We start from the raw sequence: 17,279 nt of genomic DNA, 5'->3' as shown, positions 1-17,279 counted from the left end.
TGCCGCTTTTCCACCACCTTAAATGCAATAAATAACAGGTGTCCGCAACAATCCTAACATAACTTTAAACACATCGACATCTGAAGTCAGACTTAAAACTACAAAACAAATGGCGTATGCCGTAAAGTCGATTGTCACGTGTTATGTCATTGCTATAGTTGAAATAAGGGTCATTTTCACGAATCTAACACTTGACAAGATGCAAACGTGTCGGCAAATGCTTTCACTTACTCATATCTATCGAACGCGACTTCATTGTTTCCAGGGAAAAAATCACACGGGCAGATAGTTCTAAGAGAAGCGTACAGCCCCATTGGCACCCATTCATTATTTACTTGGCTGCGATAACATAGCTGCAGTGCCACTCCTGGCCACACCAGCTAGTTGTCGTTCTTGTACAAGATTCCATTTTCTTTGACATGTACGCTTCTGGCATGCGCGAAATAAGACGTCACTTCCACGTTTAGGCTGTACCGGCACAGAAAATGTTTTTTAACACAAAAAAAAAAACATATTACATGCATTAATGCATGTACGTCATTTATTTCTGAGTAGGCGGTTTTACTAGTGTAGTGCGTCTGAGGAGCCTCTTTCATTACGTTGTAAGAAACTGACTCATTTTAGTGGCTTGACCTGTTTTTAAATCCAGTTGCTTCAACATCCATTTGGATACCAAGAAACAACTTTGATTAGTTTAAATAAGGGCTGTGTGAATTTGGAATACTCAAACTTAGATATCTTCATACGACGAATTTTAAAAATGGATAATGCCTAAAACACAAAATTGATGCAATGGCCTGTCTGGAACTTTGTTATTTTCTAGCATTCAGGCACACCAAGACAAGATAACCATGGTCTACAAGCTCACTCTTGCTCAGTCAGAGTATCTTCCCTCCATGGTCAAGGGGACACTGATACTGGCAGAGCATGATCCTTGCAGAGCAAGGCCCGATTCTAGTAATATCTAAGTCCTGTTTATTTATTAAGCGGGCTTGCGGAGCAAGGACCATGCAGAGCATGGCCCTTGCAGAGCAAGGCCCGATTATAGTAATCTCTAAGTCCTGTTTCTTATTAAGCGGGCTTGCGGAGCAAGGACCATGCAGAGCATGGCCCTTGCAGAGCAAGGCCCGATTATAGTAATCTCTAAGTCCTGTTTTTTATTTATTATTGGTCTTGTGCAGAGGCAGTAAAAATAGAAAATGGATCTCCTCCTAGGCCTTTCGAGATAGAGACCGGCTCGGCTTGGAGATCGCGTATAGTTATAGGCTTCTCCGTGTCTCTTGTCGTTTTCCCGTTTTTGGCGATTTTGTGAAAGCCTGGGTCCCCATTGAAAACCATGGTGGAACCTTCATGAACCAAGGTTCCGCCACTCTAGACATTAGAGTGTAGGAGGCTTTTTCGGTCATAAAACATCAACACTTTCACCTAGAAGTTTAGTTGACGCGTTGTTAGCGAGCTCTATGGGATGTCTCCAAATTGTCAAAGTTTCATCTCCCAACTCCCAATACTTTTTAAATGGCAGGTTTGTAAAAAAAACAGGCCTGGGTCTATTGGGAATCCCAGTCTTTCCAAAAATGCATTTTTCAAGAGATCAGCGCATGTCCCACACGGAGGTCCATTTGTGCCTGAACCCTTTAACCTATAAACTTCATTCAAAGACTGTTAGAGAGATCACAAGCATGACTCCGATCTGTGAAAAGGACATGTGCCAACTCCTTTTAGTTTTTTTACAACGATGTTGTAAAGACAAAAAACTCATTCTCATTCTATCCCCTGTTTAAGGCTCAATACTAACTGTCAGTTAGTATCAGAACAGGTGCTCCCACTGAAGGGTTCCATCTTAACTGCCACTGTCTCAAGATTCTATTCTTAACGAGCAGGTGCGAGCAGCCATTCTAGAAGTCTATTGTTCAGCTCTTCAATGCAATGTGATATAGTCTTGCTGGACTGTGCATGACAGCTAGCTGCTTGGCATAATGGGAATGCATGCTGCTGGATTAGAGATATGGAGGTTGAGGGTTCGAATCCCACCTGAAGCCATGTTGATTTTCAAAAATATATCATATGCAGTGTTCCTTGGCCAACTTAAAATGGCATGTATGTCATTTATTATCAATGGCAAATGTGCTGGATTAGAGATATGGAGGTTGAGAGTTCGAATCCCACTTGAAGCGATGCTGATTTTCAAAATTATATCATATGCAGTGTTCCTTAGCCAAGTTAAAATACCATGTATGTCATTTAGTATCGATGGCAAATGTGCTGAATTACAGATATTGAGGTTGGGGGTTCGAACCCCAGTCAAAGCCATGTTGATTTTCAAAATTATATCATATGCAGTGTTCCTTGGCCAACTTAAAATGCCATGTATGTCATTTAGTATGGATGGCAAATGTGCTGAATTACAGATATTGAGGTTGGGGGTTCGAACCCCAGTCAAAGCCATGTTGATTTTCTAAATTATATCATATGCAGCGTTCCTTGGCCGACTTAAAATGCCATGTATGTCATTTAGTATGGATGGCAAATGTGCTGAATTACAGACATTGAGTTTGGGGGTTCGAACCCCAGTCAAAGCCATGTTGATTTTCAAAATTATATCATATGCAGTGTTCCTTGGCCAACTTAAAATGCCATGTATGACATTTAGTATGCATGGCAAATGTGCTGAATTACAGATATGGAGGTTGGGGGTTCGAACCCCAGTCAAAGCCATGTTGAATTTCAAAATGATATCATATGCAGTGTTCCTTAGCTAACTTCAAATATCATGTATTGTATGTCATTTCATATCAATGGCAAAGGGGCTGGATTACAGATATGGAGGTTGTGAGTTCGAATCCCGCTCGAAGCCATGTTGATTTTCAAAATTATATCATATGCAGTGTTCCTTAGTCAACTTAAAATACCACGCATGTAATTTAGTATATCCCCAAAACGCAGAGCTACAACACTTTCAAGATGGCTGAATCCAAGATGGCTGAATTGTTTGGCCCATAACTTCTGACTGGGTGGATGGATTTTTTCCAACATTTCTTTTAGCTTTGTTTTCTCAATAGTACTTTGTTTCATCTCTGCCCCAAAAGGCAAGCCCGCTTCCAGCATTTTCTGTGAGAATGCAATCTAGTTGAGCTTGGTATCTTGGATCTGTCACATCCAGCCACAAGTTATGAAGTGGGCTTGTATTTATTTATTTCAATCAGAAATGGCATTCATTGTTAGAGAACAATGAAAGTCCGTGTCCATAATGATCAGTAATTAAGTCAGTACATACAATTGAAAACATTTGCATAGAGAAGTGTGAGCAATATTTATTTTAAAAGAATATGGTTTCTCAAGAGCTACATGAACATAACATGATAAAGAGCAATACAAGTTTTTTTTTTTTGTAAAATAAAATGGTCCAAAAAACACCACGAACAGGGTCTGAAATGCTTTGTAGAAATCAAAGCAGTGTATTTACAAAACTGGCTACTTTCATTTAAGTATCCTTTCAAGAAATCCATCCATAAGATTGCCACGAAGAAAGGGAAATAGTCATTCCATAACAGTAAAAACATGACATTTGATTTTCTTTTTGTCTGGACAAAATTAAAAGACAATAAAAACAACTCCCTCCTCAGCCTTCATCATTTAACGTTTAAACAAATTTACAAAGGTCGCTTTCAGATTCACAACTGGTATGGAGTTGTACTACAACCCACTTGACACAAGTCGAGTTTCAAATCGCACATGGTATAGAAGTTTACCAAAAAGACCCACTTGGCATTTACGCCAAGGATAAAAACTCTTAAAATGGTCCACCGTAGCAGAGTTCCAGATCTAGCCACAGTTTTAGTCCAGTGAGTGCAGCGGGGCTGATCTTGTGCGTTTAGTCCTCCAGCGTGTAGTTGGGGTTCACCACCAGCATCACCTCCCCTTCCGCGGGGGTAGAGGCCTCCGAGGAGCCCTTCAGGCCAGACTGAGACAGCTCGATTAGCACGTAGTCCTGCCGGGAGAGAGGACAGAGCCGAAAATCAGTTATACGGATGATTCATTTCTATACGTATATGAAATGAAAGTGGTAAGATGCAACTCTGGTTGGTTCTTGTAGAAAGTTCTCCCTATGGGCCTGAACTGCCTGACTATAGCAATTAATTGAATGAATTTCCAAGTCCACTATGACCCCACTGAGCACAAAATGGCTTTCTGTGGCAACAGAGCACATAGCTTGTGGAACCAGTGGAAAGGGCTACTCACATAATGCACCAGTCTGTGGAAAGGGCTACTCACATAATGCACCAATTTGTGGAAAAGGCTACTCACATAATGCACCAGTCTGTGGATGACCTTCTCGATGAGGGCCTTCTTGTTGATCAGCTCTTCCTCCGAGTCGATCTCCGACTCTATCTCCTTCAGGTACCAGTTCACCACTTCACTCTTCTTCAGCCCGGCTTCATCCTCTTCTGCACACAAAAAACCACCCCATTGTTAGCCATTACATTACATGAGAGGGCCAATGCCCAAAAAACATGCAGATTTGATTTTGAAGTGCATCACATCTGCATTGGCACATTAGATTAAATTACATTACATTTAGCTGACGCTTCTAACCAAAGTGACTTAACAGTTATCATAAATACAGGGTAATGGTTTTAATCCCAGGAGCAGTCTGGGTTTAGTTGCCTTGCTCAATAACGCTTCAGCCAGGGAGTAAGATGTGGGAGTGGACGGGTGAGATTCAAACTGGCAACCCTCTATCTAAAGCCCATCTCCTAACCCATAAGGCCATGGCTGACACCATATGCAATTTTGTTATGTGCAGTGTGCACTTGTGTGCTGTAGAGTGCTGCGTCACAATGACAATGGCAGTTTCCCTAGGTGTGCTTTCACACATTCATATATTTACCTTCCTCAGCACGGCGCAGGTGCAACACTAGCAGGTTAGAGATGCGTCTGTACTCGGCGAAGGAGAGGCGCATGGCGGGCTTGGCACGTTTCTCCGAGCTGTCACCATGTCCGTTCACACCGTCCCCATGGCCGTTGATGCCGTTGACTCCGTTGACTCCGTTCACGTGGGGGCCGTCGCCGTGTCCGTTTATACCTCCGTTGGGTACATGACCTAGTGGGGGGAGGAGTTGAGGAGATGAGAGGTGAGAACAGCATTGTCAAAAATGCAATGCATTACAGACAAGTGACATACTCATTCAAGTGTAAAAAGGATCACGTCGCATGGCTGAAACGTGTTAAAGAGGAATGGACATTGTGCAGGATCTTTTCTACACACTGTGTGCGTGTGTGTGTGTGTGTGTGAGCACAAGGTCAAAGAGGAGTACCGTTGATCTGGCCTCCCTCCTCCTCTTCCTCCTCCATGGCGGCCTCCTCCTCCTCATCCTGGTCCAGGTTCACGTCTGGAGTCTCCACCCTGATGATGGACTTGTTGAGCAGCCTGAAGGCCTCCTTCACGTGCTTCGGCTGAACCTGTTTGGGACACACACATACACACACACATGCTCAGTAAAGAGTAGGGAAAGCAAAACAAGACAAAAAACTAAAAGTGGCTAACAAATGCACATATCAGTTGGGGGAAAACACAGGAACTTTCAGGGCAGGCCAGGCACTGACGGCTGAGCAGCCGGACAGACAAATCCTCTGCTCTTGGTGGTATAATGGTGAAGAAATAATAGTGATAGTGCGTAGATCATATAACAGAAAACAGACTCTCCATTGTGAAATCATCTACAGTCCTGTTGAGGCCTGCCCGTAGAGCTGGACTACAGGCTGTTCCTGTTGGGGATAAGGTTAGGACTATGCTAACAGATTACCGGTAGATTTCAAACAGCAGCGCATCTCAACAAAACAAAGTTTGCCAGAACTTTTTTCTCCTAAAAGGAAATCAAAATGTACTGTGAGAGCTGACCTCGTCGCAACAGTGCATGCGTGACATGGCCTCAGACAGACGGATCATGCTCTCCAGCTGTCGCACGGTGATGCGCCACGCCGACTTGGTGACACCAGAGCCGTCCCGCTGACGCAGCCGCTTGTACTGCTCCACGATGAAGTCCTGGGACTCCTGAGAGATCTGGTTATGACCAAACACACAAACATACAGTAGCTTAACAACAACAATGAACCAACAGGCAGGGTGTAATGTCATGAAACATGCTACATCCTAATCCGTACCACAACCTGTACACAATGTAACTTAAATTGCATACTGACTCCCAGTAGAAAAGGAACATCAACAAAATCTCTTCCCTTGACATAGTAAAATGGGAATGAAAATCCTACTACCCAATCCTTTCCCTTAAAACAGCTATCCAAAACAACTGTACGTTTCCCTCTTAAGCGGCAAATGTAATGGATGTACCTTTGGTTTAAATTGCCTGGCAAAGAGCAAGTATCTTCGGATCTCATCCAAGGTGTAGACTCGGTCGATGGACTCCTCAATCCGGGAGTGGAGGTCAACTATACGTCTGGCGATGGCGTAATCAGTAACCTGGAGAGAATGATTAAATAACCAGCAGTTTGTTGAGAACTAAAAAACATACCATATAGGAACCTTAAGCAGGGAATTCCAAAGTGGCTCATACACATTACAGATAAGTTAACATGTTAATTGAAATGGTGACGTTGCAGAGAACCGTACAGCTGGAGCGGTCAGTCACACAAAACTTTATTCACCACTCACAAAATCCAGTTGTAGTTTCTAAACACTACTTTACTAAATCCTGAACTTAAGTATCTGCTTTAGACACAAACTCTCCATAGAGTAACATACTGTATTCTGCTTCCCAAAAAGTTGGAAATCATGTCAGGGACCGGATGGGATTCAAACCCACAACCCTATGAATGCAACATCAACTCTTCTGTAACCATTTGGTCCACACCTCTGTCCCCACAACCTCAACTTTCCTTGTTGCAGTAGACTTAAACAAACAAAACAAAAAAACGATTTTTTTTGCAGAACCACTGTACATTACCCTACATTTCATTCATTAACTTTGATTAGATTACATTACATTTAACCGACACATATCCAAAGTGATTTACAGTCAGTAGTAAAGCCGTAGTTGTGCCAACAGTAAAGCAATACAGGGTTCGGTGCCTTGCTTAAGTGCACCCCAGCCATGGGAGTGCAAGGGTGGGATTCGAACCGGCAACCTCTGATTTAAAGCTCGTCTCCTAAACCACTAGGCTGCAGCTTCCCTCACCTCGTTGCAGTCGTCCACCAGGATGAAGAAGAGGTCGAAGCGGGACATGATGGGAGCGGTGAGGTTGACGTTCTGCTTAAGGGACTTGGCGCGGTCGTAGCGGCCCCCCACTGGGTTGGCAGCCGCCAGGATGGAGGTGCGGGCGTTCAGCGTGGCCTGAAAACAAGAGAGGCACAAATAGAACTTAGTTACTTAAATGCATACGTACATTCTTTTACTGCCACACCACACCCTCTCCTTCACACACATGACTTGACCTCCACCAATACTCCTTCACCTCCTCTTCGACACACCGCTTCTGCACCTCCTCTCTTCCTGTATCCTCTCCTTCCTCCTCTACTCTCCTTGATGCCTTGTACCCTTGTTACATTACACTTAGTTTACCTTTTTTAGTTTACTTTTCCTTATTTTACCCAAATTGACTTGAGTTGAGGGTGGGATTTGAACTTGCAAGCTTCTGATCTTAAGTCCACCTCCGCAACTATTAGGCCACGGCTGCCCACGAGAATGGAAGCGTGTAGTACAAATAAAAGTGTGTAGTAAAATGTATATATACAGGTACATTACATTACAGGTACATCAGCTCTTTCATATGAATTTTATCCTTTTTTCATTCCTCTTTCAATCCTTTTCTCTCCCCTTTTCTGCGTACCTTGACTCCTGCTTTGGTGATGGAGATGGTCTGCTGCTCCATGGCTTCATGGATGGCCACCTGGTCTCGAACTTCCATCTTGTCAAACTCGTCGATGCAGCACACACCCTGCACAACAAGAGCACACAGGACGCATCAGTGACGGGCACAGTGTAAGAGCAACAGGCAGACTCTTCAACCTACAACCATTTGAAAGTTTGCAATAAAAAACTAACAGGAAAAAAAACTGAGATTTAAAAAAAAAAAAGAATGACAGACAAAAGAAAGAAGTATAGACACTTTTAACCGAAACAAGATTTATTTATCTTTTTAACCAAAACCACTTATTCAATTTCCATTTAAAAATAAACCAAACAAAATCATACAGTAACAAAATAAGACATGACATGACTGAGGAAGAACCAGAGAGAGAGATTATATTATATAGTCATTGGACTCTGCTCACATTGTCTGCCAGCATGAGTGCTCCGGCCTCGATGACGAACTCATGGGACTCCTCATCCCGCACCACGGCTGCCGTCAGACCAGCCGCACTGGACGCCTTCCCACTGGTGTACACCGCCCTGGGACTGAACTCCTCAACATGCCTGGAAGAGGAGAGGAGGAGGAGTATGAGGAGGAGAAGAAAGGAGAAGAGAGGCAAGAGGTGAGGAGATGGGAGGAGAGGAGGAGAGGAGGAGAAGAGGTGGAAGGAGAGGACGAGAGGAGAGAAGGAGAAAGGAGGAAAGGAGAGGATGAGAAGTGGAGATGAGAGCCAAGAGGAAGAGTGGATAAAGGAGAGATGTGAGCAAAGTGGGGGGGAGCGAAAGGGAGAGGAGTGGGAACAAAAGGTGAGGAGAAGTGATGGGGGAGGTGAGAGGAGGCAAGAGGAGAAATGATGCAAAAGTAGGAGAGGGAGAGGGGAGATTAGAAACAACATTATTTTCGAAGTTGCAATTGCTGAAGATTAAGAGTTCATGGGTTGGTAGTGTATTATTATATAATGTGGTATATAATAATATAATAATGGGTGTGCATGTGTGTGTGTGGAAGTGGTGTCTCACTTGAGGAACTGGCTCTTGGCTGTGCTGGGGTCTCCCACGACGCAGACGTTGACGTCTCCTCTGAGGGAGGTGCCCTCCATCGTGGTCTTGGGCACGCCGCCGAACAACATGAGCAGAATGCCACGCTTCACCTCGTCATTACCTGGGAGATCATTCCAGAATGCAGGGTTAGTGTCTTACTGCGGGACAGGAACTCTGAGCCAGTGATGTTTTGATTCCAGGATAAACCTGCAAGTCTGGCCCTGACTGAAACTGGCCCTGACTGTTACGCCGGGAATACGGGTCCAATTCCGAACCGAGGACTTTTCAAGACCCTTACCCATCGCTCTCTCCCAAGCATTTCCTGTCAACTCTTCACCGTCAAAAACAATGACAGTGAAGAGATGACCAAAAAAAACTGGAAGTCTGTTCCCTCTTTATACGCTTCAACTCGTCATAACCTGGACGGACGGACGGATGGACGGACACATACAGAACAGCCCCAGTGACCATGAATATTCCTTACAAAACTAACACACACACACACACACAGTGAAACATCAATGAACATGTTCGGCAAATTAAAAAAACTATTCAACACAAACCGACGCAGCAAAATGGTCAGGTATATAAAGGTGTAGGTGGAGGGGGAAGAGGTGGGTGCCGCCTACACTGCTAATCTATCCACCTATTCCTCCATATATTGATCTACTCATCTCTCTCTCTCTCACACACACACACACACACACACACACACACACACACACACACACACACACACACACACACACACGTGTGTGTGTGTGACTACTGACCGTGTATGGTTGGGAAGAGGCTGGTGCAGAGGTTGTGGTACAGGTTCTTGTCCTGGCTCATCTCAAACACCTTCTCCCACTCCTTGACCGACATCTGGTTCTTGATGCCCTCCGCAGTCTGCTCCTCCTCACGGATCTCCTTCCCACCAAACTGTAATACAGCCAATTCATAAGTATTAGGAATTACTTATTATAATTGCCATCAATGATTAATAGTAAATATATTACTTGTTTATTCTCAGTTGTCTCCATTTTATTTTATAAGTGACATTGAAAGGCATCATTTTATTTCCATTTCACAGGGATTTGGCAGGGTGGAGGACTGCACTTAATTAACGCCGTCATTATTATGTTGCGAATATTAACAGCTAATAAATGGTAAATAATAATCGTTAGTAAAAATATTACATTCACCCTCTAAATTTCAGGTTGATGACTAACAATAATTTAATAGTTCAATAGTTAATTTATTCACATTCCAAATGCAGTTTTTATGGCACGCTATTGTAACAAAATCACAAAATTGAATCCCTAATGATTTTAGTGATCAAATACAAAATGGCCACGTTGTGGCAACATGCTACCGCACGTACCCTGGGGTTGGTGGGTGCCACGTGGCATGCCAGGAACGCCAGCTTGTAGGTCAGCTCCCGCACGCCCAGCGCCTTCAGCCCGCGCAGGCCCTCATTCTCATAGCCCTGAGTGCCCGCCGTGCGAGCGCTAGTCTCAGCACGAACACCTGGGGAGAGAGAGAGAGAGAGAGAGCGAGCGAGAGAGTGTGAGAGAGAGTTAGATCACAATAATCTTGCACTTGCGTTACAGCATTCTTAATAGAAACACGTGTTGCTTTCTTTAACCCTTTAGCACGAGACGAGATTACGATATTCAACCATCCGATGTGTAACGACCACCTGGTAGATGGGAGCTTCGGCCAGCTGCGACATACACAATGCATACCTGCCAACCTTGAATTTTTTTTTTGAGTAGCAATTTATCGCGGCGCGGCAATTCACGGCGCAACAAATACCTACAAGTGAGAAAATGTGGTCAACGCAGCGCGATACCATGGGCCGCCGGCGGGCCCATCTCTGAGAGGCTACTTTGTTTTGCACACCTTGGGTTGCCAAATGTCAAGGGGGAAAATATGGGACACTTCATTCAGGCAGGGGGAGTAGGGGTCCTCTCCCAGGAAAATGTTGCTTTTCTTAGATGCAATTTCCTGCATTTTAATGCATTTTAGCCTAACATCCCGTGTATCTGGCAATTTCACCAGAGTATCTTGCTCTTCACAGTACTTTGAACTACCATACATTATTAAAGTTTCATGGAAGATGTTTTTTTTGTTTCACACCATGACACCAATAAAATGCTATGGTATAGTGTGCTGGAACTCAGGCCTCTAAATTAACTTTATTGATCACCAGCCAATATGGCTGTTAATCTTACAAGTCAAACATACCACCAGTCTGGCTAGTAAGTTATCCTATGTACCAGCCAAACAGAGCATTTGCTCACTTGAGGGGTGTTAAGGAGCTGGAATCGAGTATGAAATTGAAGCATTTGCTTATCTTTTTTTGGCTGTAGAAGGTATATGTAGGGAAATGTATAATTTGATTATATAATACAGATGCATTTCAGTGATTTTTATGAACAAAAAGTTGAATTGCAATGATTCTTACATCATTTCCCCCAATATTAATAAATGGTGATGTTGTCACCTACTGTGAAGAAGTATCAGCAGATTGTAGAGAAAAAGATAAAGACAGGTGTTATCTAGGCTAGGATAATATCAGGTTAATATTATTACCTTGGGGGCTAACATCAAAATCACACTTGCATCCACGTCATGTGGCTCTACCATTGACAGTATATTCTATTTACTGTCAATGGGCTCTACTGATGGACGAGGGCTAATGGCCACTTGGAACTTCCACAGCGTGCATGCACGCTTCTTTTTTCCACTTCTCTACATATTGGCCTATCTACCCTCATTTGCCGCCATGAGTTGGCTATTGTTCAGTGTTCTGCACACACATGATGACAGGATAATATATTTTATTAATAGATTGCCATACGTGATTACGGATAGTTCTAGTCGTGTAGTCATGCATATTTTGGCATGACGCACAATACCTGTTACACCTGTTCACAGAATGGGCCACGACTCCAGTATTCCTATGTCTTTATACGGTGTCATGGTAGATTACGGATGTACTCCGAGCGCAACCGTTAGAATTATCGCTTTATTTCCCCCAGTTAAAATGATCCGACGCAAAGGGAAACCGAATTTAGTTCGCTGCTAATCTGCTAATTTATAGCGCAGTAATAGTCAGCAGTCGACCACATTTTCTCATTCGGAAGTAATCTCGTTTCGGTCCAATATCAAAAAAAGTACCAACATATTGCCGTCAAATACGGCGAAACATTGGGTGAACCATTATGTTCAGGACGACAGACCTCGAGCTTTATTTATTTTCATAAGTTTACGGATTTAGCACTATTCCCATTGAGGCTACCTTTCTCAAAGCCCATTTACCTTTGAAACGGTGCTCACTTGTAAAACTACAGCGACAGCACCAAGATGGATAATATATGATGGCAGGAGGAGGACACTTGTGTCAGAGATTATAGGAGTAGGTTCTAGTCTCTCTCTGCTTGTGTGTCTTCGAAGCAAACTTTCTATCTGCAGCTGATACCTCGACTCGAGCGGAGCGACAAGAAATGAAGACCCCTAAACCAGCGCTCTGATTGGTCAATATTCCCCCCCCACACGTTGCTGGCCAATGGAGAGGCCAGCGCGAGAGTTGCAAGCAGAGCCATATCTACGGCTCTGGCTGGTTGCAAGTCTACAGAGAAATATAATATATAAGGGCCCGTGAAAACACTTTGCTATTGGTTTTTCACGTATTTTGAAGTGACAGCGCCGTAGTTTGATGTCAAAATCCGTATCTGCTACACAAAATGCGTAATGGTCGGCAGGTATGACAATGTTTACGTTAGACAGACAGCTTGAGATCTGCTCCACTACCAGAGGTGGCCAGCTCTGTGGCATACAATACACAGTTTGTGACAGACAGACGGGTAGGTAGAAAGGAGACAATATAATTCTATGTTCGCGACAGACAGACAGACAGACAGACGGGCAGATGTTTGCTCCGCTACCTGGGGTGGCGAGCTGTGCGACGTCGGGGATGACGATGAGTGATCCGATGAAGTCGCACTTGTCCCCGGCCTGGGCGGACTCCACGGCCTCGGCGCGCAGGATGATATCCATGGTGCGCGGGATGGAGCCACGCGGCAACTCCGCCTGCGTCTCCTGGATACGCACCTGGCAACGCCAACAAGAACAAGCAAAACATTCAGGATGGGGTTTCGTTTTATGGTCCCTTCACTGATTTATCTTTTGATGTAGTTGGTGGTTGTTGAATCACAAATTAAAACAATTAATCTCTCAATAATGGGAAACCTCTACGAGGTTCACAGACCTCCAAAATGCAAATCGATCAACCCACCAACACGGCCATATAGAGCCCCTCCGATGAAACCCCACCGCCGCCACCACCACCCAAGGACTATTACTTTTCCACTTCTATAATATGCTGTGGAGCTAGGGCATTGGGCAGGGGCCAGCGATTCGATTATTTCTGATACTTAAGATTGCCCCATGATACCATACGATTCAATTAAATTGTTGGCCATAGGATCGATGCATCTAGGGATGCACTATACCACTTTTTTTAAAACCGATATGAGTATGAGTACATCAATGTCTGTACTTGCCCATACCGAGTACCGATACTTTTACCCTCAACATACAATAAAAATAAATGAACAATCTTGTTCTCTCCATCTGTGATGTTTGATTTAATGTCCATTTGGATGTTTTTTGAAATCTTTGTTAATGTAAGAGGCAGCGTTTTTTTCCCATGCTGCTTTCAAGTCGATGGGACGTGAGAAGATGGTGCTTTTTGTGTAATAGCTGTGCCTAGTATCGGCAATGGTTTGACGAGAACGAGTATGAGTACAATGAGCCAGTATCGGGGCCGATACCCATACCATACCCTAGATGCATCGATACATCTCGATTATTTACACCCCTAGATGAAAGCCCGTCACCACCATCACCACCACCACCAGAGGACCAATACCTTCTGGAAGTCCACAAATTTGGACTTGTTGGTGTCGAGCATGAAGCGCTTGCGGTTGTTGCAGACGGGGTTGCGGCAGATGCTGGGCTGGGTGTACTTGAACTGCTGCTCCACGTCCTTGATGAGCGCCTGGCAGTCCAGGCACAGGAAGGTGCCGCTCACCAGCTCCGGGTGGACGGGGTGGGTACGCACCACCTGCCCGCTGATCCGCGACAGTGCCCCGATGCGCACCGTGGTCAGCTCGCGGATCCTGGAGGGAAAAGGAGACCAAGGACTTCATCATTATGGGATACAAACCGTTGGCTATTCAATTATACTGGGAAAGGAAACCAAAGACCACATCATTACAGGACACAAATTGTTGTTCACCTTGCAGATCCTGGAAAGAAGTTGAGATCAAGGATTATAATGCATGACCAATGTTTGATGTTTGGTAGGACGAAGATTTAACTGTACTAACATTTGAACCATAAGGCTTTGTCACAAGATAAAAGAGGCATTGTGCAGACCATCTTTAGTGTTAACTCAGTTTTGACAAAATATGCAGTTACTGCACGTTGCCTTTGCTGTGCAGTATATGCCACAGGATAAAACTTGGGCCTGCATCGAATGCATGAAACGTAATCATTATATCGCAGTGCTTACTTATGCCTGGTGGGCAGATCCTGGATGGCCAAATAGAACTCCTTGGATGGGGGGACATTGCCATGGTCTCTGGCGAAGTTCCTCACAGCGCGGCACAGGTGGGGATAAACTCTGGGGACACGAAAATTACATAAGGTTCAAAATGACACCGAGATGTAGGCATGAGCTTGCGATCCAATGGACACAGAATTGAAATATTTTTTGTTGTTGTTTTTGTTAATTACAGTGAAAATGCAACGCAACACTTCACCATAACAAAATGCTCGACTGACCACTGAATTGCCCTATACTGCAACAATGGCATGAACGTACATTACAAGCCTAGCTCTCTACACGTTGTTGGAGACAAAGCTTGTGCACACGCCCAGCATTAAGGTGCAAGACCAAGGCTGATTGACTTGTTAAAATGAGGGGTGCGCAGTGGGCACACTTGACATCCTTTCTTTGTGTCACGCCATGACAGAACTACGCTTCGACCATTCGAAAAATCATTACTCACCTATAAAACTCCTCCTGTATGGTAGTGGCGAGTTCCTGGTTGAAGCCCTCCAAGTCGGTGTAGCTCACCAGCAGCGTGTTCCTCTCTGGCCGAATCAACTCCTCCGCGTCGCGCTGATACTTCAGTTCACCGTCGCTGTTTTGGAATCTGTACATACGAAACAAGAAACATTGCTTTATCTAGCATTCAAAAGCATTTGCAAGGGACATAAATTGTGATACGACAGGGAATGGAAGTGGGCATGCCATGGGTAAAATAGACTGTGTTGCGCACATGGCGACCAACCATCTGAATGCCGTTAAATGGAAATTATGCGTATATATTTCACACATTTAAGTGTGATAACTTCGCACATTTACACTTTAAAACTGTAATCGATTTCACATGTTAAGTAATCATAAGATCGGGTTAGTTTTAACGGTGTTACTTCCTAGGCCTAGCAAACCATGCAACGACATGCAAGTTTCTAGTCAGAGAACAATAACAGCTTCTATTCATGATTGTGGGCAATGCAACTTACTCTTCCAGGAACGCCTGAAACAATTTCTGACATTTCTCTGCCAGCTCGTCTTTCACCATTTGTCCTTGGTTTTCCGCGGCAGGTTCGACGAGATCCATGGCAATTTATTTTCTCGCAAACTTCACAGCAGATAATTCTTTCAACCACGTCTTCTTCCACAGCACCGACTCTGAAAGCCTTTCGCGGGAAAAGTGACCACGTGATCCTTTTCGCGCCACTAACTAGACTACGTAAAACAGAATCGGTCTGTGATTGGATGTTGACAGGAAAGGGGTGTGTCCTGTATTAAATTATCCGACATAGAAAGGTCAGGAGGATGATCTCCATACTAAAATCAGAGCGGGTTTAAACCACAGACCTGTATTAACCTAGACTGGCAATGCCCCTCGAAATTTTCGGATTTCTCAGAGCCTCAGAATCGTAGTCCGCCATCTTAGTGGAGACTCCCGTAATTACGTAATGACGTCATGCACCGATGGGGTTTTTTTAAAATATTTTTTTTGCAACACTGGTTCACTAGTTAAGTTGGACCAGGCCATGTGTAACGTCTTTAGAACAATAGCTCTAGTATAAATTAATGTTCTAGAAAAGTCTCGCTCTCAAGTGGCTCGTTATTTTCACAGCTGCAATGTGCTGTGCCGTGTTGTTGCTAGGTTACCTTCAGCGTCCTGGGTTGGGGTATTAATAATAGCACAGTTACCGGTAGCTTCACTGAAAACGTACGGCTTATTTAACAAATATACATACCAATATACACAGTTGTCATTACATCTGAGTTATGTACATAAAATAAGCTTTACACACGTAAGCATGGCCGATTCAGTGTCACAAATATCCACAAACCTGCATAAGCGGCAACGAAAACAGTCGGCTTCGGGGTTGCCAGATAACACTGATTATTTTCGTCCATTTTTACCCACAGACCGCTTTCCTCAGCGGCCCCGATTGGGCGGGAAACCGCCCGATCTGGCAAGACCGCTCATCTTCAGGCTCTCTAATAAAACGTTTGGAGGTAGTGAGGGTTATTTCATTATTGGAGTGAGAATTTAGACGTTACGCCTTGTCAAAATCTTACAAAAAATGATTGAAACCCACTTTGATAACGTTGTAATCACCGTTTGAAATCGTATGCATTCCTATGGCTCACAGCTGCGATAGTCTCCACTAGGCGGGGCTACGTCTGTGGGAGGAGCCCACAGGGCGCGAAAAAGGCGCGCCCATACAATCCGAAAAGCTGTCACTGGCTAGAGCCGCCCATTGCCAGTCTAGGTTAATACAGGTCTGTGGTTTAAACCATTACCATAGACGTATGACCATTACGCACGGTTGTAAAGGCCCCAGCATAACCATCGTAAGTAACTACAAAGTCATATTCATGTTACAAAATCACTTCGACAATAAGGCTTGCACTGACTTTGCTACGTCCAAGAAAATAATAAGAGAGACTTGAATGTTGTTTGATGTTGTGACAGGCTTAGATAAAAACAGAGTGCGCTCTCTTGACAAACTCTCAGGACTCAGAAAAACATGAACAGAGCAAGTTACATAGGCCTACCAAATTATACATATATGTGTAGGCTATATGCCTTAAAAAAAAAAATCAACTGCATTTATTCCATCAAAACAAACAGGGCCGGATTAAGAAATTATGCCCCCCTGGGCCAGACACTGTCTTGGCCCCCCATTACCCCCCCCCCCCCCAAAAAAAACCGAGAGTTGGCACGCTATAAAACTGTACAAGTAGGCCTATAGTATAGTGTGTACGCTGAAAATGTTTGTGTATTT

The 17,279-nt window shown here is 44.1% G+C and overlaps 1 protein-coding gene across 1 annotated transcript; it reads right to left on the bottom strand.

The window, feature by feature from the left end:
- Window positions 1–3,291: 3,291 nt before the first annotated feature.
- mcm6 (minichromosome maintenance complex component 6) lies at window positions 3,292–15,666 on the bottom strand. The gene is made up of 17 exons (XM_063216859.1): window positions 15,495–15,666; window positions 14,975–15,121; window positions 14,476–14,586; window positions 13,831–14,080; window positions 12,845–13,010; window positions 10,276–10,421; window positions 9,683–9,833; window positions 8,889–9,030; window positions 8,291–8,432; window positions 7,846–7,953; window positions 7,194–7,349; window positions 6,350–6,478; window positions 5,900–6,061; window positions 5,316–5,460; window positions 4,889–5,101; window positions 4,306–4,445; window positions 3,292–3,988 (listed from the first exon to the last, which is right to left on the bottom strand). Exons 1-17 carry the CDS (start codon window positions 15,590–15,592, stop codon window positions 3,872–3,874), a joined length of 2,523 nt encoding a protein of 840 aa, XP_063072929.1. The 5' UTR covers window positions 15,593–15,666; the 3' UTR covers window positions 3,292–3,871.
- Window positions 15,667–17,279: the final 1,613 nt, after the last annotated feature.

Source organism: Engraulis encrasicolus, chromosome 15 (genome assembly GCF_034702125.1).
Source record: "Engraulis encrasicolus isolate BLACKSEA-1 chromosome 15, IST_EnEncr_1.0, whole genome shotgun sequence".
NCBI classification, from domain to species: domain Eukaryota; kingdom Metazoa; phylum Chordata; class Actinopteri; order Clupeiformes; family Engraulidae; genus Engraulis; species Engraulis encrasicolus.
This window is presented reverse-complemented; position numbering and strand designations above follow the sequence as displayed.